The 21,410-nt window shown below is 37.7% G+C and overlaps 1 protein-coding gene and 1 non-coding gene across 4 annotated transcripts in view; one reads left to right on the top strand and one right to left on the bottom strand.

Annotated features, from left to right (window-relative positions):
- LOC121643528 (gamma-aminobutyric acid receptor subunit alpha-2) overlaps nucleotides 1–17,780 on the top strand; it is a 49,988-nt gene extending 32,208 nt beyond the window's left edge. For all 3 annotated transcript variants that reach the window (XM_041990993.1, XM_041990992.1, XM_041990991.1), the window contains exons 8-10: nucleotides 10,360–10,512; nucleotides 13,466–13,668; nucleotides 16,619–17,780. In XM_041990993.1, coding sequence (XP_041846927.1) covers nucleotides 10,360–10,512; nucleotides 13,466–13,668; nucleotides 16,619–16,927 — 665 coding nt within the window. In that variant the 3' untranslated portion in view covers nucleotides 16,928–17,780. The remainder of the gene's footprint in view (nucleotides 1–10,359; nucleotides 10,513–13,465; nucleotides 13,669–16,618) is intronic.
- trnaa-ugc lies at nucleotides 6,388–6,459 on the bottom strand. Its single transcript has one exon. It is a non-coding gene; the product is annotated as a tRNA-Ala (tRNA).
- Nucleotides 17,781–21,410: the final 3,630 nt, after the last annotated feature.

The following is a 21,410-nucleotide window of genomic DNA, read 5'->3' as shown; positions in this document are numbered from 1 at the left end:
ATCCACCACAAGGCAGGGCAGAGTTCAGAGTTTATCTCTGAGTTCCGACGTCAGTTTCAGACAACAAACACGGCAACATTCTTCTTTTTTGTCCTTCACTGGATGCACATCAGCTATACTGCTCAAAAATTTCCCCGTAGTTCCCAGTGGTACTGCTCCGTTTGCACCGCCAGGGAACACATCTGCATCTTTTCCATGAAGCATAAATAGGCCTTAAGGGAGCATGAACACTAGAAAAAGCCCTTCTGCATCCTACTGATCCTTGTTTTGATTATTCGAAACCAAAAATCACGAGAAAGGTTTATTGCCAATGAAGAAGCACCAGTTCTGGCCCAGTTTTAACTCCTGGATATGCAAGAAGCTATATAGAAGAATATGATTGTTTTAAAATTACTGCCTAGCAATGAAAGTCTTGACTATGTTGACTTGGAGCATCTTTGGCTTTTTTAAGAGGCTCTGCAGAAATAGAAATGTGAGCTATCCAAGATAATCAGTTGTCAAGTTATTTTTTTAGATAAAGCAAGCTACTGTGCAGAAAGTAAATGAAGAAAACAAAGAACACAAATACACTGGGAAATAGGCTATACTATAAAAGACAAAGATAATGAGGGCTAAAAATAGAAGCAACACATTTCTTCAAGCCCACCAACACTAGACGCCAAGAAACACAAGAAAAGGGGCTGGAGCTGCAACGAGCATACACAAGTCTTTGTGTGTTTATGTGTGTGAGGATGAAAGTGACACCTCGCTGTCCAGGAAGTCATCACAGAAATCATTTGGAAGATTTGATCAAAAGCTGGTTATAAGCTATGATGAATAAATAAGTCTTGAGTGTGGATTCAAAGACGAAGAGACACTATGAAGCTTGCAGGATTCTACCACAAAGATGAGAGGACGTTGGCAGCTGCTTTCCTTTACAAGCTGCAACAAGAGACAAGTATATGACCATAGTTTAAAAAATACAGACTCGAAAATGGTGGTGTTTGCAGAGATATTGACTTTGGGAACCGTTTAGGAACAAGAGTGGTTTTGGACTCTTCAAATGCCAGTTCTGTGTGGACGAAACCTCCAAACAAGTGTAGCAGAATCACCTAAACTGGTCCCAGTATGGACAGGGATACAGTCAGATTAGTCTCAGATTTGGCGTGCATGGATCCTGCCAAGGTTTGTTTCTGTGACATGCAGCTGTGTAGACTCCTCAAGCACAGCAGCATTCAGGTTGTTTCTGCAGTTCATCTGCAACTTAAAGCCACTATTCCCTTGTGATAGTATGTAAAGTATACGTTGTTTAGACAGGCTGAATATGTGAATGAACGAGTGGACTAACTGAAAACAGCCTTGAACTATTTAGTAGGTCAAGGAGCTAAAACCACTTGCTTAAACCTAAAGTTTACTGCTTCCTTCATGAAATCTACAATAGAAAGAATTTTGTGAGATCTTTTCTACTAGGGAGAAGAAATTCATCATGCACCACTTGTGTTTGCCTTTAATTTCCTCATTTTAAGTTTGATTCCATCAGATGCTATCACATTTCATAGCAAATACAAATATTATGAATCTGCTGTCGGTAAGGCTCTCAGCTCTGTAGCAGAATGAAATAACTCAGAGATAAATAAGATGGAGGGACCGTTGCAAATAATCCTCCAGTGGTTATTAACTTAGAAATAAATGCCCTACAGGGTGCATACAAACAGAGCAGAAGTGAAGCAGGTGGAGGCTGGGTGCAGCCAAGCAACGAACAGCAGCAAGCATACGTAATAAATAGGCTGCCACATCAGTGCAGTGAGACGTGATGGCTGTGGATGAGGTTGGTTAACTGTTACAGCAGAGAGGGGATGCAGCTATGCAAGTAGCCAGTAGAAATGTGAAGAAAAAGCCGTAGAGATGTTATATTGCACAATATTTTGCACGTTCCACTGTTTTTAGAGTACATCTGCTCCAACTGTAAATACTGTTTATTTATATTTATTGCATTTTTGTGTTATTCTACTTTTTGTTTTTTATTGCGCTTTTTGAACAGTGACAATAAAGATTTTGTTGCAACAGGATTTGTGATTAAAGGCTGAAGGATTTTAAAATTCACCTGCCAGATCAGCTAAATTCAACACACATACGCACACAGATGATTCGAGTGTGCTGTCATGGTAACAATGCATGTTGTCATGGCAATATGAGCATAAACTAATCATAAAGTTCATATATAGTATTTTTCGAAAGAGAAGTCACAAAGAGATTGTGATATCATTATGTGTACAATTATTTATTTTTTCTTATTTACCTTCAGCTCTTTTTTTCTGTGATCCCCTTTCCATCACTTTGCTTTTGTCATCTCTGTTTAAGGTTGTGTATGCTGTGTTTTCATGCATAGTTCTTGCTTGCTTCATCTCGTTACTCAGTGTGCCTAAAAATTGCTCGTTGAGCACAAATAATTTTTTGTTTTAAATTGAATTTGAAATAACTTTTTGAATCGTGTTACAGAGCTAATTTTTCACCTTGAGTGAGGTAAATTAGTTTTGTCAGTAGATAATGGATCTGAAAGCATGTAATATTCTATCTGTCTCTGAGTGACAGCACTGATCAAACCTTTCTTAGCTGAGGAACAGATGTCCTCCATCACAGACAACATCTTCCAGTTGTTACAGTCCACAGCAGCTCAGATTATAATGTGGAAAGCTACATTTAAGATGTGCTTTTCTGATTTATTTATCTCAGGAGACTGTAGGTTGTTTTTTTCTGTTTATTTCAGTGTGGTTTAGCTTGAGAGACATTGGAAAAGAATAATTTAAGACTAATTTTCTATTGATTGAGTCAGTCTCCAGTAACTTGGAACTGTGTAGAGTATAAACTGAAACCTAAAACAATGATTCGCAAAAAACAGTAAAGCGAATATTCATCTGTAAAATTACAAAGACACATAAGACAACAACACAGCAACTGTTGAAACTGAGACATTTTAATAATTTCTACAAGCTTTACAGCATTTGATGCATCTTGTTTACAAAAAATAGACTAGTATGTGTAGAGTGTATTAAGATTATTTTATTTTATTTTATTTTATTTTGACACTTTCAGAGGATGGGGAATGTTTCACTTTTTTTTTTTTTTATAAAAGACTAAGCGAATACTTAAGAGTATAATTTCTAAGTATGGACCAGCAAAATTTCTGGGGATTTCATAGTCTTTGGTACGTCTTTAGATTATTAGGAGAATTTTAAGAAATCTCTGTATACCGGGAGACATGGTTAACGACTACTTTAACATTACTCATATGACGAACTGCATAAAAAACAGAAATGTTTCTAAAGCGGAAATCGTTGCATGCACTGAGGAACACATTTTCAAACACCATTATCAACAAATAACGTTTGTTATTGGATCTACAAGTTAAAACTTTAACTCCATCTTTCATGCCCACATTTAATCCTGTAACACCAGCCTTCGCTGTGAAGAGGCATGAAATTTTACTGAAATCATTTACAAATGGACCTTTTTAATTGTTTTTAAGATCACAATTCAGTTTCTCTTCTTTTTTTTCTTGTTGTTTTACTACCTGTAATTACTATGAATTCTTGGAGTGGTTTATATCTTTGATCAACACGACACAATCACCACTTTGAAGGAGCAAAATATTTTTTAATTGTGAGACAAGCATGAAGAAGAAATAAAAAATACAAGTTGACAGAATGATGCTGCCACCATCACGCTTCCCCTGTGGATGTGGAGCTCTCAGAGTGATGAGAGGTGTTGGGTTTGTGCCACACAATGTTTCCTTGATGGACAGAGTACTGTCTTTCCCGTGTTTCTGGGGGTCTAACTGATTTTTTTTTTATTCTGTAAAAGCAATGTTCTTTTTTTTTATAAACTCTCTTCAACAAAGTCCAACTATATTAAGTAAGAATCCCAAGTGTTTTCATGAGCATAGTTTTATCTTTGCTTTGAAGCTCTGCAGCTCCTTCAGGGTTTCCTCTGGACTTTTTTGCTGTTTCTCTGATTAATAGCTCCATTACCTGGTCAGTGAGTTTTAGTGGATAGCCTTTGTCGTGTTCTTTTTCATTTTCTAAAAATGATTTAATGGTGCTCTGATGGATATTCAGAAGTTTTTACATTTTTTTAGGTGGAATTATCTGAACTATTTAAGTTTGGCAGCACTAGATTAAGTACTTTATGACAAGGGTAAATGCATATTATATAATATTTTTATAATTTTACTTCACCAATGTAATAATATTAAAATTTATTTGTTATAGAGTTCTTTACAAAATCCTTAAAGACGCTTTTCATACAAACATTAAAACATTAAAATTACTGTTAAAAAGATGAGTTTTGAGTAGTGATTTCAGGATGGAGTGATGGGGGTGGAGAAGTTCTGTAAGGTAGGAGGAGGCCTGGTTATAGAGGGCTTTGAAAGTGAGAAGGAGGACTTTAACCTAGATGTGTTAAAGAATTTGGAAAGCCAGTGGAGGTTCTTAAGGACAGGGGTGATGTGGTTTCGGATGTGGGATTGGGGAAGAAGGTGTGCAGCTGAGTTGTGGATGTACTGAAGTTTATTGAGGAATTTGGAAGGTGGACCATACAGGAGCCTGTTGCACTAATCCAGTCAGATGAGTTTCAGCAGCAGAGGATAAGAGTGGAGGATGGAGGCAAGTTGTGTGTTTAAGTCGGAAGAAGGCAGTTCTGGACATATGCTGATGTGGCTTTCAAATGAAAGGTGGCTTTTGAAGATGACTGTTCGAAGACTGAACTGATTGAGGGTGACGCAGAAGTCATGTGTAGATCACGTGATAGGTTTTTGGCCAGTTTTTAACATGTCAGATTTATTGCAGTTCAGTTTTTATTTCTGTGAGGCAATTGTTGAAAGTAGAGTGGGTTGTTATGCATTTGGTGGAAATTTGATGTCATCGGCTAACAGTGAAAGTTGAATCCATGGCTGTGAATGATACGCGTGAGACGGAGAATATAGAGGATGAAAAGGAGCGGACCAAGCACAGAGCCTTGGGAACACTTTGGGAAGAAGGGGCCAGGGAAGAGATAGTATTGTTAAATTGTTAAAATGGATGACCCTTACCAGGTAAGAGCAGAGCTGGTGATGTAAAATGAGGATTCCAGACCATTGAGAAGAATGGTGATGTTGAAGCTGCAGTGCAATTGAGAGGATGAGGATGGTGAGATGTCAGAGAGAAATTTCATGATGATTATTTTGTGCAGGATAACTACATAATACCACAAAACAGACCAGTTTAAATCACAGGCCATAACACAACAAAGTAAGCAAAAACTTAGGGGGTGAAAACATTCACAAGCCATGTGGTTAAGTTTAGGCAAATAAATTATTTGGTTCCATTACTGAACCGAAAAGTCTTGGTAGGGGTAGAATAATAAATGTCCAGTTGTGTCTTAATTCAGGGGGCTGCATGTTTCCTAGGACTGTGTCCTTCAAAGGCCGTTAAGGCTGAATCAAGCACTGGTTAAATGAAAAAGGTCTGGAATCTGAGCAATGCAAACCTACTGTAAAGAAGTGAATCATGCCCCCAAAATTTTACTGCTGCAGGTGGCATCTCAGACGATGGTAAGGCTCAAAAACTCATTCACAAACAGGGAACACAGAAAAGAACCATTTATTAAAATTTCAGATTATCTACACATGGAGTTTAAAAAAAAAAACATGAAATAGTTCAGAAATTTAGAAAATATTTGTCTCTCTGTAAAGAATGTCAAGGACCAGACCATTAAAATGACAACAAACATCATGACTCAGCAAACTGATGTAGCTCAGTTGTCATCAGCTGTGATGAACGGAGCGATGTCGACGATATTTAGCAGACAGAGCTGTTGTATTGATGTATGAACTCTGAGCTTTAGCATTTTCTTTTGTTAATGACACATAAAAAGCTATAAAATGTTAATGGTTTTGTTTATTGTACGTTCTTTTTAAGAGTCAAACAGGTTTTGCAGCTCTAAATCATGTTTATTTGGTGGAACAGGTGGTAAAATTGGTTCTATTAATAGTAAACATTGCAGACCCCTGAGTGAAAACCTTCATAGCTGTGCAATGAATTTTGGGATATGCTAGGCCATGACGGATCTACGAAATGCATCCTCAGCCCAAGTGAAAGAAGGGCACATTTTTAGGCTGCTGGCAGAGCTTTATTAATCCCAAGCTGGGGAATTCTTTCTCTGCATTTAACCCATCCTAGTTGCTATGAACAGTGGGCTGCCAGTGCCTGAGGAGCAGTTGGGGGGTTGAGGGCATTGCTCACGGGCCCACAGTGGTTTACCTTAGTTGCCAGCTCCAGGGAATTGAACCCAGGTTCTCTAGAACCAAGCCTACCTCTGTAGCCACTGGGCTAGCACTCCCCCCCAAAACATTATTTTACAACTCACAACATCTGGAGATGCTGGGGATTGAACCCAGGACCTCATACATGCAAAGCATGTGCTCTACCACTGACCTACATCCCCATACTTTGTCATGTCTCCGTGACGTAATCGGTCTTCGAAGCATGCAGCCCCTGTATTTGAACACAGCTATCTGCTCTCGTTTGAATTGGTAACTTTTTCATCAGTTTTTCATAGAAGTCATTTGGTTGTCACCATTGTGTGGGCTGGGACTCGTCACCCTGGCAACCAGTCAGGCCGGTCTGACAGAAATGTGTAAGATGCTGTTTAGTCATGGAAGAAAAAAACTTTTGGTGCAATTATCAGCATTTAATGTCAACACATGGTGTGACTGTACAACCTAATGTGGTGTTATGAATTTGTTTTTATTTCAGATGCTTCTGTAAAACCAGTGTGGTTTTCTGTAATGGTAGCCGTAGCACCAATGTGCACATTCGTGTCCTGAGATCCTGTCGAGAAAGAATGAAAAATTATTCCCTTTACAAAAGTACAGGAACTAGCCTGCATAGTTCCTGTCTTAAGTTCTTTGAAACCTGTTGCTGGCATGACATTCTACAGTTTCAACCTTTGACAGATTGATTTTATGCTATCATCAGTTAATTATAGATTTCAAAAGATTAGCAAATTATTACATTGTGAAGGATATCAGGTCATAGAGGAAATATGAAGAATGATATGATGGTTTACTAAAATGTAGAATGAGTCACATCAGATCATCATGAAAGACTTTTTGAAGTATACCACTGGTAGAGGATATAATCTTAGGGTTATAGCCTCCTTATTTAAACTGTACCCATAAGTGTGGGTGGTTTGCAAGCTTAGCTGTGGAGCTAGATATTTTCTTTTATGTGCCTGAGCGTGCACAGTGAGTCCTCCTTTTCTCACAAGGTGCTCTAGTTTTCATTTTTGGAGCTTTTTATGCTGAAGTTTCCAGGTATTTCAGAATAGTGTGGGCTAAAATCTGAGTTACATCTGATGAAAACACAAGAAAAACATAACTTATATCACAATCTATAAAATCATTTCTACTGAGATGACGTACAATCATTCTGTTCAGCAAATGGAATATTTCAGTTTTAAGTTGCATCCATAAAATACAGTATATACCCATATGCATGTAACTACTTCTCTCAGCCAAGTGATCCACCAGTACTCCCTTTAGGTATCAATTACCAGTATACAGAAATTCCCCAGTGACTGCAATCCACTATCAGGGGAATCCCTGCTGCAATTCCACTGAGTAAGAATTCCCTTTCATGCACTAAATACTCCTATCTAGGTTAAGTGGTGTTTGATGCCTTGGTAGAAGGCGAAATGCCTGCCAGTGACTGTTTCCCTTGTTTAACTAGTCACTCCACATCATCTGATTGGCTGGCTCTATATTAATCATTCATTACTAGTGTGTCAGTGTTTGGTGTAGCGTACTTTCAAACTAGGTCATTTGGCACAAACAAATATGCTCTCAGGCCTCACAGGGACGGACATCTTGCATAAGCTTGTGAACATATCAGCACAATGTTACAGAAGTCCTGCTATTCAACCATACATTTATTAGTCACACCATCGTGTTGAACTCCTGTATTTGTTTGCTCTTGAAAACCACCATGGCGTTAACTACATACCTGAAAAATCTGACTGATCACAACTGCCACAATTTCATACTTCATACTCACTGTATAATAGTTATGTTTTATAAGTATGGTTATCTATGCTGTTTTATAGCATCATGGTAGTTTTCATTGATGATAGCAGTTAAAAAAACTATAGTTATTCATTTAGTTATGTGGATGCAATGACAATAAGCTTGAAGCATGATTACTGCTTTTCAGTATTATTTTCATATCCAGCAAACACAGGGTAACAAAATTGTTCAACTAAGTACTTTGTAAATTCCTGTATATTTTAATAATTTAAAAGTACATGTTCACTCAATATTATAACTCTCTAACAATTCCTTTAACAACTCCAAGGCAAAGTGTGAAGCTTTGCCAGATGCAAAATGCTGTGGCTAGCAAACAATTACAAGAAATCATTCTGTTGTTTGCTAGCCACAGCTTTAAGGTGTAGCCAGACCAAGTAAAGTTGCTACAATTATAACAACTAAACTAACAGCAACTTTACAGATTAGCAGGATGTCTGTTGACCTGTTAGCATTTTCTACCCTCTAAGGACATAAACCAATCAAAGGGTTGTTATCTTTTGTCCTGTATTTTTTATATAAAAATTAAAAGACTACTCAGCCTAAAAACAGGTGAATTCTATGTTCCAACAAAAGGAGATTCTCAAAGTCTGGGATAATAACCCAGATCCTGCTGAAGATACAGTGTTTTTCAGGACCCTTGGGTCTGTAGGATATTAATAGTAAAATTTTAACCTCAGACAAGGGTATGAAGATAAGTGTGGTCACTTTAAAGGCAAAACAAGGTTATGGTTTTAATCGGCACTATAGCTTGTTTCTGATTAGCGTTAGGCATGTCTAGTCTCTGGACTCAGTTATGACAATTTTCCTCAACAGTTTCTTAAGTATTTCTCATGAGATGTAAAAGCTGCAAAGCTGTAGAAAAATAAATTTGGACTTAGTAGCAGCATTGCTTTTTAACATTTCAGTATCATAAACCAGTATAAACAAATGCCTCAGTATGGAGCATGTGCTAACTGAAAGAGGTATTCCAGTCCATTTATCAGGGAACTTGGTTTCCTACATCTGCAGGATGGAATAGAATAGAATAAAATCGAATATTTACTATCAAAGCACTTTACTCTGATAATTATCTTTATGTTATCATTATTATCTTCCTTTCCCGTAAAGCAAATCAATGGCTTCTTTGGAGGAAATTCAGCCACATCCTGTGAATTCCTGACCATACTCCTCCCCCAACCACCTCTCAAGCATGGAGACTGGCATGCAAATTGAATTACACAAGATATAGAGCTCCATAGGGTACTGAGAGTGCACTCAATTTCAGTAAATTCCAGCGTCTATGTGCGGTTGTGGAAATGGTGACAGAGAGAATTAGTCTTAACACAACAGCTGTGAATGCAGGCAATACAACTATGGTAATATTTACAAAAAAGAAAAGGGAATTGAAAAAAAAAATCTGTTGGGATTAGTCCATGCCGTTGACACCCCATCCCCCTTTTCTATTGCTGAAAAGGACTTTCCTCTTGCCAAGTGGCAGCGTGTATCAAGGCCCTCATTTCAAAATCACAGCAAATGAGCTATGTTTCTCTGTTCTGTTGCCATGGGTAACACATCTTTTTCTTCTTATGTCTAATCTTGGCTTCTCTTTGAGATATCTTCCATTTGAAAAGCTTGTCTGCTACTGCAGCACTGGCACTGTTTCATGCCCCTGTCAGCTATTACACTCAGCTTTGCTGGTAGGAAATCACACTGCAAAGCATCATATGTATATACAGATTATTGCATCAACATACACTGATGACAGTTGCATCTGGCCTGTTTATATCCAAGATTACGATCTTGAGATAAAAAAAATCACATATTGCTAATTTAGAGTAGCAAGTCTTTGTTTTACATAAGTGAAACAAAGACTTGACTCAAAGTCTTGACACAAACCACATTCTAGGAAATTCTGACTCATACACATCTATTAGAATATTAATAGTTGTGCCTGAGGTAGCTTTGTTTCCAACCAAAATCATTGTCGAGGAACAGGTCATAAAAAACTGGGGTGGGTGAGGGGTGTTACATAAATATTGTAAGGAGTATTTAAACTTAAAGTAGCACTATGTTACTTTCTGACCTAAGAAGTCGTCCGCGGGAGATACAAAGCAATTGTGGACTATAATGTTTCAAAGACTGTTCACAGAATTCCCGCACAGGTTAAAAAGCAAGTAAACCAAGCAGACTGGTGTCATTTGTGATGGATGTCAACATTAAATACAGCAGATAATTAAAAATAACAGTCAAATGGTACTTAAAATATGTTTATTATCTTGCAGGTGAATACACAGTGATGACAGCTCACTTCCATCTGAAGAGGAAGATTGGCTACTTCGTCATCCAGACATATCTCCCGTGCATTATGACAGTCATCCTTTCCCAGGTGTCTTTCTGGCTTAACAGAGAATCAGTGCCAGCTAGGACTGTGTTTGGTAAGCATATTACTATATCTGATCACCTTATTTTTAGCTTTACTATCCTTCTGAATTATTTTAATCCCTGACAAGACTAAAATAATTTAGTACTAGTGTTATAAATGTTCAATCTCACATAGATTAGGAGCTCAGAAAGGTCAACGATCTGAATGAAAGCAAACAGGAATGTAATAAGTGGAAATAATCTCTTCAATGTTTGCTACATTCGATCTGGATGCTTCATTCCAGCATTAAGTGTGTTATATAACATTAATATATAATATAAAAAATCCTTAATGAAATTCTGAGGAGCTCACACATCATCACTTTATTAATTTGTCCCTCAAGAGGGCAATTTGGTTTGCAGCATGCCGACATGTACAATCATCAGTCACATTTAAAAGATAAGACATGAAAAACATAAAAAAAACATAAAAATGTATAAAACTAAGAGCAGCTACTTAAAACGGATGTGCCAAGTGCTCAGTCCATTCATCTAAAAAAAAAAAAAGGTATATAATAAAAATAAATAACCAATAAATAGAGGTGCAAAGTATCTGCAGCACAGTTACCTCTTCATTGCTTGGGCGTCTCCATGGCAACACTTCTACGGGAACCAGATGGAAGGTGGGGAGTGGATTTCAGTCTGCTACGCCCTTTGCAAAGACACGTTGCTCCATCCCACAGCAAAATTTAACTTTTAAATGCACAATGAATTACAAACAAGTCCTGCCTCAACCATTTTCTCAACTCCCCTCACTTACTAGCAGTAAAGCAGAGCGATGCAACCGCTTCATGGATTTTTTTCACCTTTAAGATCGCATACATTCCTATGCCCTTCCCGGCCTTCTCACAAAAGCTACTCCCAACCCATGAACTTCTTCCCTCTGGTTTCGTCAGCAGGGGTGCAGAAGATCATCAAGAAGATGAAATTATTAGACCACATCTCAAAAAGCACACCCTTGACCCAGAAGTCCTTTCTAATTACAGGCCAACTCCAATTTCCCTTTCATTTCTAAAGAAAGCAGTTGCCACTCACCTTCAGTCAGCTAAAACTCAATAACCTTTCTGTAACATTCCAGTTTGGTTTCCGTACCACCCATAGTACAGAAACGACACTTGTAAGAGTCACAAACGACTTACTGATGTCATCCGATACTGGTTCTACATCCCTCTTCATGCTCCTGGACCTATCTGCTGCATTTGACACGACTGACCATGACATCCTAATAAACTGGCTCCATTTTACCACTGGACTCACTGATACTGCCCATAGTTGGTTCCAGTCATACCTTACAAATCGGGCAGAATACATCTTTCTGGGTCACCCCACCTCCAACCAACACACAGTCACCTGCAGAGTTCCCCAGGGGCCAGTCCTTGGCCCCATCCTCTTCATTTTCTACCATATCCCCCTTGGCCATGGGTTTTTTTTTTCAATGTTATGCTGATGATAATCAGCTCTATGTCAGCGCCACAGCTGCAGCTCCACCATCATTATCATCGTCATCCCCGTCACAGCTCACAATCTGTCTGGAAGAGAATAAAGGTTTGGATGGACCACAATTTCCTTCAACTTAACAGCTCCAAAACTGAAGCCACCCTGGTCGGCACTCCTCACCAGACCAAATTATCTCTTATAACCAGCATCTCGTTGTCTGGCTCCAATATTCCTCTCTCTCAGTAGTCACAAATCTTGGTGGAAAAATGGACCCCCAACTCACCTTTGAATCCCAAATCAACCACCTCTGCAAGACCTCATTCTATCACCTCTGGAACATTTCCAAACTCCGACTATTCTCTCCCTCTCAGATGCAGAAATGTTGGTCCATACCTTTATCTCCTCCAGACTGGACTATTGCAATGCAGTTCGCATTGGGATCCCTAGCAAGAGCCTGCAGAGGCCCCAATACATCCAAAATTCTGCAGATAGGGTCCTGATGAGAGTGCGCAAACATGACCATATTATCCCTATCCTCCACTCACTCCATATGCTTCCTGTCTCCACCAGGACTGAATATAAGGTTTCCCTCCACACAAATCAGTGTATCCATGGACATTTTGTGTTGCCGTCCCATGTTTGTGGAAGCCTTCCCTGACACCGAGAGCACCAAAATCCACCAATTATTTAAAAAAATATTTTTTTTAAACAAAAGCCTTAACTTCTCTTACACATCTTTATTTTTAGATTTCTTTTAAAAATGTTTACTTTTAATAACGTTTTTTTCTTTTTCTTTTTCTTTCTTCAACCTGTAGCCCTTTAAGATCTTGCAGTAAAGGGCAGTATAAATCCAGCATATTAGTATTTTCCCATGCATTATCTATACCGCTTCATCCAGTGAAGGGTCGCAGGGCAGCTAGAGCCTAACCCAGCATTAATCAGGTGAAAGGCAGGGTACACCCTGGACAGGACACCAGTCCATCGCAGGGCCAACACAGAGAGACAAACAATCACTCACACTCACTCCTAGGGAGAATTTAGAGCGACCAATTGACTTGACATGCATGTCTTTGGATGGTGGGAGGAAGCTGGAGTACCCGGAGAGAACCCACGCAAACATGGGTAGAACATGCAAACAGAAAAGCCACTGTTTGAACCTCCCCCCCAGCCGAGGCTCAATCCAGCGACCTTCTGGCTGTGAGGCTGCAGTGTTAACCACCACACCACTGTGTAGCTTATATTATTATTATTATTATTATTATTATTATTATTATTATTATTATTATTATTATTATTATTATTATTATTATTATTATAATATCTCTCTATATATCTATTATATTATTATATCTCCGTGCCATGGTGTTTAGAGCCCCGATGGCACAAAGGAAAACTTGCATCTGTTTTTTGTAGCTGGAGGAGCAGGCAGGCGGAGAGCAGAAGGAAGTAGCTTGTTTTCATGGTTCTGTCTATAAAAATGGCCTCCACTTTCTTAATCACCTGCTGACTATAAAATGTCCTTTTTTTCAGGTGTGACGACAGTTCTCACAATGACAACACTGAGTATAAGCGCGAGAAACTCCCTGCCTAAGGTTGCATACGCCACTGCCATGGACTGGTTCATCGCTGTCTGCTACGCCTTTGTCTTCTCCGCTTTGATTGAGTTTGCCACTGTCAATTACTTCACAAAGCGAGGCTGGGCTTGGGACGGAAAGAGTGTTGTGAGTGAAAAGGTAATGAAGAAGAAAACACGTCTTCTGACAGGCTCCATAGTCAAAGAGAATTCATTAGCATACTGTGGCTGTGAATTGTGGCTTTAAAGGCATTTGGTGAAGACAAAGGGAAAAAATAACTGGTAATAGCTGATGTTAACCACCACATGTTCATCCAATATTTCAAATCAGCACAATTTAAATAGAAATAAGTCAAGATGACAAGTCTTCCCAGAGCTATTTTGTCACCTAATTATCAGAAAGTTGGTTCAAATATGATGCATGTTGTACTCTGACTGTAAGTTTGACAGAAAAATGGCTCTTGTTAGAATTTGTTTATAAGGGATTCATAGGAATTAATACTACTTAAGACGAGTGAACACAGTCTATGCAGTGCAGGGCATCGCAGTATTCTTCACATCAATGGAATGTAAGTATTAAATCAGCTTAGAACTTCAGTACTTTTTAGTATCCAATTGACACTCACTGTCCACTTTATTAGGTACACCTGTCCAATTGCCTGTTAACTCAAACATCTAATCAGCCAATCAGGTGTCAGGAATTTGATCTATTTATTCATGTAAAGAGGTTTAAGGCTTCTTATTGAAGTTTGAACTTAGCATCAGAATGCAGAAGAAAGAGGATTTAAGTGACGTTGAATGTGGCATGGTTGTTGCTGAAGAGAAAATATCCAGTGAGAAGCAGATGCCTAGACCAAAATGTTAAGTTGATGTCAGAGGAAGATGGGCAGACTGGTTGGAGATGGTAGAAAGGCAGCAGGGACTCAAATAAGCACAGTTTCCAATCAAGGTATGCAGAATAGCATCTCTGAACACACAACACATCCAACCGTGAAGCAGATGGGCTACAGCACCTTGTTGAATTACAAAAAATTAAAGTAATTTTGCAAAATGGGATCCAACCCAATAATAGCAAGGTGGACCAAATAGAGTGGCCAGTGGGTCATCTGGTTTCTCTGCTTGGATAAGCTACGTACTATCACCTTCTTCTGCGTTTGTAAGCTTTTTCTTCTTCCTGGGTGGAAGTCTTAAAGAATTAAAGCGATATTTAATTTTCCCAGACATTGGTGATATGAAGAGACTCTTCAGAGGCGTTTTCAGGTTGATTCTTTAGTATTTAAGAGCCCTTACACACTGAAGGGACAAAAGGCACAGATGTTCTGGACAGCTGTCTGCCAGCTTGGCATGCATATCTATATTTGTTTTATTTATAAGAACTGATTATAAAATGTAATTTCGGAGGAAGCAAAACGTTACAGACAGGAAAATTAGAGCAAAAAGATTTATTTGTAAAGAAAAAAATCACTTGACGCAAATACAGACAGATTTAAACTATAAAACTATAAAAGGAGATTAGGTAAAAGAAAAAGTCATTTGAATGATTTCCTTTCACTTTCATAAAACCACTGAACTCAAAGTATGTTGAGTAATGATACACTAATAGGCTGGAAGCACGGCAACACCTGAAGCCCAAATCTCCCACATGAAGACAACTCTCATACATAACACCAGCAGACTGTGTTCATCATGGAGTTTCATATTCTTATATGAGAAAAACCCCAAAAGGCCCAACCGCCCACCAAAGTTACCAACCCCATGCCAACACTGATGTATACTTCAAGCAAATATCACCACGATCTATTTCCATCATCAGAATAGATGCCACATCTTATTTATAATTATTGACCTTGAAACAAACCCTTACATACACAAATTCTTACAGACATAAACATGTTTAAATCTTACCTTTCAGACCCTTCTGTGTGCATTTGGGGCAGTTTTCCTCCTCGGTGGCCCTTTTGAGCTGCGAGGTCCCCCAGGGGTCAGTTCTGGGCCCTTTATATGTTACCCCTGGGGTGGATATTTAGGACGCAAGATATTCCTTTTCAGTGCTTCACTGATGATGTGCAGGTTTACTTGCCATTAAAGGTCCCTTCTAAGGAATCTCTTAATGCTGTGTTTTATTGCATGAGAGATAATAGGACATGGATAAATTTCTTTAGATTAAATGAAAATAAAACAAATTGTCTTGTTTGGTTGCCCTGACTTGGTCCAGGTCCTTGCCAGTTCCCTTGGCCTACTAGCACCTTATATACGATCGCAGGCTAGGAATCTTGGTGTTGTTATTGATGGGGTGCTTAAATAAGACAAGCATATCAACTCAGCGGTCAAGGCTAGCTTCGTTATGTTTCGGCTTCTAGTCAAACCCGATCTAAGAAGGGCTGATCTAGAAAAGTTATCCTTGCTTTTCTTACATCACGCCTGGACTACTGTAACTCCCCGTACGTTGGCACTGGCCATTCCGATCTCAACCATCTACAGCTCGTCGAGAATGCAGCCGCTCGTCTCCTAACCGGTACAAAGAAACGTGAGCCCAAATTAGTGCCCGTACGCCGGTGCTTTCCTCCCTTTTCTGGCTTCTGGTTGTGACACTATGAGTTGTCTTATATATAAAATGTGATTTACAAATAAACCTGTGTAGTGTCTGAGCATAGCCTTTTATAAGGCACATACAGGTTTAACTATATAAGGTTCTTAGTGTCTTTGTGTCTTAAGAAGACTTGACTTAAGCACACAAACATATATGTAAGCATATGTGTCTGCATATGATTGACTCATCAGGATTTGAGGAATGTCTTTGTTTGAGAGGTATTTCAGAGCGTCTCACATTTTTTCAGTGGGTTTTCATATTTATCCTGAAACCTCCAGATTTTTCTGCAGAAATCTGTTTTTGGTGCCTGACTTGTGATAAATCTTTTGCTTATTCATTAAACTGGTGTCTGGAGATTTTTTGACTGAAAGCCATTTTTTCCCACATCACTTGACCAAAGATACATCACCTACCTTACCTTGGCTTGAGCCAACACAACCCTTCATTTACATTCATTTCAAATTCAAATGGACGATGATAAATAAGCTTGTTTTTATTTTTGTTGTTGTTCTCTCAACAGAAAAAAGAGAGGGCATCTATTGTTAAGAAGAATAACGCCTATGCTGTTGCAGTGGCCAACTACGCGCCTAATATCACCAAGGATTCCAGTACGCTTCCTACCATTGCCAAAGGTGGAGCCACAGATACCAACAAGGCCAAAGCCGATGGCAAAGCCCAGGAAAGCAAGAAGACATTCAACAGCGTCAGCAAAATTGACAGGATGTCACGGATTATGTTTCCGGTTCTCTTTGGTACCTTTAACCTCGTCTACTGGGCCACCTATTTAAACAGAGAACCTGTTATAAAGGATATGGTCCCTTCTAATTAGAGACCAGTTTAGATCGCTTCTGGTCTGGGGACTAAGAGATGAACCAAATACCTCCAGCAACTGTGTACACATACCTTTGCAGTCCTGGATTGCAGTGTGATCCTGTATCTCCGCCCTGTTTTCTACACTGTCTGCAGCACTTTTGAGAAGCCTGGCTTTTGTAAATGTGTATGTATATTTATATTCATGGTTTCATGGTGTCATATTGCGTGGTTACTTTGATTAGAGTGCATATTACCTTGAAAGTATGTTTCCAATTACAGTATGTGGCCACTGTACATACAAATCAACTGAAGATTTAAACCCATTAACATTAACATATACATTTTATTTAGGGTTTCTACTAAATGTGTTTAATTATGTTGGTAATATCCACTATCTTTATATCACTGTATGTATTTTTTTTCCTTTATGGTGCAATGGACTGATTTTTTTATGTTCCTTGCCATGTAAGTGTGGCCTGACTTTCTTTTTTCCTGTCCAAGCCAATGCAAAAACACACTTGTATTATATAGCTACAGTTTAAAACTTGTTTGATTGTTCGTGACTGCAGGTATGGGGCTGCCATCAAACACTGCTCTGATCCTCATTACAGAAAAGACTTAGAAAATGAATAGTTGCAGTGCAATTGTGTCATTTTCATGAGTACGTTCAGAGTTCACCATGTCAGTTTTGAACAGGTTCAAAGTTTTGTTCATTTAAATATTTACAGGTTAGAAGTGAGAATGGAAGGATGGACTTAAGAAAGAAAAGAAGTTATAATGCATGATATTTTGTCTTGCAAGGAAATCAGTAATACTAGATCTTAAATTTTATCACACAAAACAGAAATGCATGTGGAACAGATGCGCAGACAAAAATTATGTTTCGTCTGAAAAACCTTTTTCAGGGTAACAGGTCATTTTTTTCAAACAGCTGTTTCAGCTTCCCTCTTCCCTAAATATTAAAGCAAGAAAAAAAAATGCAGAAATTTAAATATCTTCTCACACTGGACAGATGCTGCATCTCCGCTGGTCTGTTCAAATCAGAATTTGGCTAAGCTGATGTTCTGACTTGTTTTTGAGGGCAGTTGGAGATCATTTGCTCAGAAGGCGATTGATGTGCACGCTGCTTCTGTAGCTTTGCATCGGCTTTGCTGTTGAGCATTGCTGGCTCGAATTGTAGGGCGCTCAATGCATCGTGGGTAACGTAATGAGACGTAGGTTTATCACTGGGGAAATGTAGGCAGAGACTGTTCGATAGTTTAAATTCACGTAGTCTGAACAAGTTCATGTTCCAGTTCTTTATTTGCAAAAACATTTCATTCAGTTCACAGATGAACGAACACGTTCAATGACCGTTTTAGACTATAAGACCATATATAATAACCTAATTAAAACAAACTGTAATGAGTGGCACTCTTATATTTAATGAGTTAAAATACTCTTTGACAAATACCTTTGATTAGATTAATTGAAGCAACGCTAACATTTGGGCATGTTAGAAACAACAGCAAGGCTAATGAAAGATAATATTAAATGTTTTGTACATTTCTTCCACATCAAACATCGTTAAACAGGCTTCATCTTATTTAACGAAGATAAAAGATTTGCATCAACAAGAGGGCGAAGAAAGAGAAGCATAAAGAAGTATACACTCTTTTGTTTGTTTATTAATTTTTTATTTAATATTATTTGTTTAATGATCAATGTTAAAGTTCAAATGTGCAAACTTTGTTTCCTCCTTGACGCCAGTCCACTTCTGACCTCCATTTATTTTAGTTCTGTTTATCTAATTTATTCTTGAATTTTATTTTCCTTTAATTCAGTTTTATTTATGTTAATTTCTTTATTATTTCTTTATTGTTTATCTCTATTATTTGTAATAATTTATTAAACATTTAATTGTATTTTATTTTATTCCAGTCTTTGTTTCTTCGGATGTTTTTACCCTGATAATTTTCTGCATTTATGTTTTTTTTGTTTGTTTGTTTGTTTGTTTGTTTTTTAGATGTTTAACGTTGGGGCTAAATGACCACATTCAGTCCTCAAATGATAATAAGATCAAATAGCTGTTTCTTTATGCACGTCGGGAAAGAAAAATCATCTAAAATTTATAGTTATGGAATTGTTATGGTGTTTTTTAATTATTTTTAAACAAAAAGGTTTTTTGTGATGTGTAGTCATCATGATGATGTCTGACTCCCCAAATTTCAGAAACGTCTTATATAGACATTTACTTGATAAAGATATGGTTGCATCTTTGTCATGATTATATTCCCTTCAGCCTCATACCAGCAGCCACATGCAGTACTCGAAGTGTTAATGTTGCTCATATGGTGATATGATTTTTGCTTCACATTTTGATATAATTTAACTTAATTTCTTTGTTTAATCAAACTTTGCATGGAGACACAATCTAAAATTTTAATGAACTATTATTATTCCTTTTAATGTCATCAGATATATCTCACAGTTTGTCCGACATCCAAATAGAAACTTAAACATTCCAGATAAAGTGATTGTTAACAAGGTGGATGCTTAATTCAGCACAGTTTTTAATAAAACACATCATTTCAGTTCTTTAGATCTAATTTTTTTGTCATGTTTTTGGAAATTGGCATCACTTTTGCTGTAACAAAAAAGATAATGAAACAAATGAGTGTTTTCTGTAAATTTAGCTTTTTGTAGTTGAAAAGAAAATAATGGAGAAGAAAGCATCGTTGTACTTTAATTCTTAAGTGTGAATATATTACCTAAGTTTTGGTGATTCCACTTCTTTAAATGTGTTACATAATTTCTTTTCCTATCAGCTATCAATAATTTATGATACAACAAAGCTTTTCTTTAATTTGTCGGAGCAAGTAAAACCTTTGACAGCATCTTTACTTTTGGGAAGAGATGAGTTAATTAGCTGACCAACCAACATCTCAGGTACTGAACATGATAGAAAATCCCCCAAAAAAGCCCAAATAAAAGGTATTTTAACATAACGTTTTGTCTTGTTTTAACAGTTCAACATTAAAACGCTGCTTTACAAACACAGAGCTGTGTGTTAGTAGAAGCCTGGTGAGCTCAGCTCCTCGGCTGGGCAGGATCCTGACAACCAGCACTTCTATCATTACGACAGTGTTAGTAACAAAAGCCCTGTGGCACTGAGCTGAGTCGCAAAGCTCACCGAAGTTTCATTTTCCACCCTCCTTCCTGAGCCCCATCTCCTCAATCCACAGCTGACCCCGCCAGTCCGCTCAGGGATTACAGCCTGACACAAATCAGTGTTGATGGATGTGGAGGGGTCTAGTTGGTTGGACAGCACAGTTGAGTTGCTTACATACATGTCTTCAAATCTTCATAATTGAGGATTATTTGCAATGTTTGTACATGTCAGATTGAAGCATTCCAATGTGAGTCACACTTAAGACAGTTTGGCGTGTAAATGACAGTACAACAACATGATGATGTGTTCAGCATTATGGAAGCTGTACTGGAATTTAAACACATGAAATTATGTCTTTGGTTTCAGGATCATAACTACCAGAACATTGCTTTGAGAGGTCAGGAGAACATAGAAAGACTACAAGCAAAGAAAGGCCTCAGTTATCACCATTAAATCCCTTAAACACGTACAGTGCTTTGGACAACATTTTCCCCCCTTTTTTCATTTTTATTTCCTTACATCAGGTGTGTTAAACATATGGCCCGGGGGCCATAACAGACCCACCAGAGGTTCCAAACTGGCTCATGGGATGAATTTAGTGAATGTGAAAATCACAGATAGGACAAAACCGGTAATATTATATTAAAAGTAACTGTAATTCCTAAATTGTACACATGAGGTTACATTTCTTATTTTCAAATCTAAAACATTTCCATGTCAGGTGGATAACTAGTTCTACCTTTTCTGTCTTTCTTACTAAATAGATCTAACTTCTGTTTGTATTATCGGGTGAGTCAGTTCAGGGGGTCAGGATTACTACACGTATGTGGAAATGTACATGTATGTACTTTTAAAATAATTTCTAGATCTTTAAAGATTTTGGAAAAGTTGTAGAGCCGTTGTGATCTGTAAATTATAATGCACATGTCAATGTGTGAATATGTTAAATAAATCAAGTATGTATAAAAAAATTAAGAAATAAAATTAATTTAAACATAAAATTAAATATAATTATGCAACAAAATATAGAATAATTTTAATATATATATAGTTTAAAAATGTACAAAAAGTGATCAACTGAAAATAAATGTATAAAAAAATTATGAAATTTAAAAAATTTAATTATTTTATACATTTATAAATAAATTTAAAATATGTAGATTTCTAACTGAGGCAAAATAATATTAAAACTGCAATTATTTTTGTCTGTAAATTTCAGGTTGTTTATAAAGTTTTATAAATTGATAACTTATTAAATGTAAACATACTGATTATGTACTAATGATGTGCCATCAGGAGAGGCGAGGCAGCGCCTCACCTTAAGGGGGCATAGTTGCATGGTGTTGGA

The sequence above is a fragment of the Melanotaenia boesemani genome, chromosome 7 (genome assembly GCF_017639745.1).
Source record: "Melanotaenia boesemani isolate fMelBoe1 chromosome 7, fMelBoe1.pri, whole genome shotgun sequence".
Classification (NCBI taxonomy): Eukaryota; Metazoa; Chordata; class Actinopteri; order Atheriniformes; family Melanotaeniidae; genus Melanotaenia; species Melanotaenia boesemani.
This window is presented reverse-complemented; position numbering and strand designations above follow the sequence as displayed.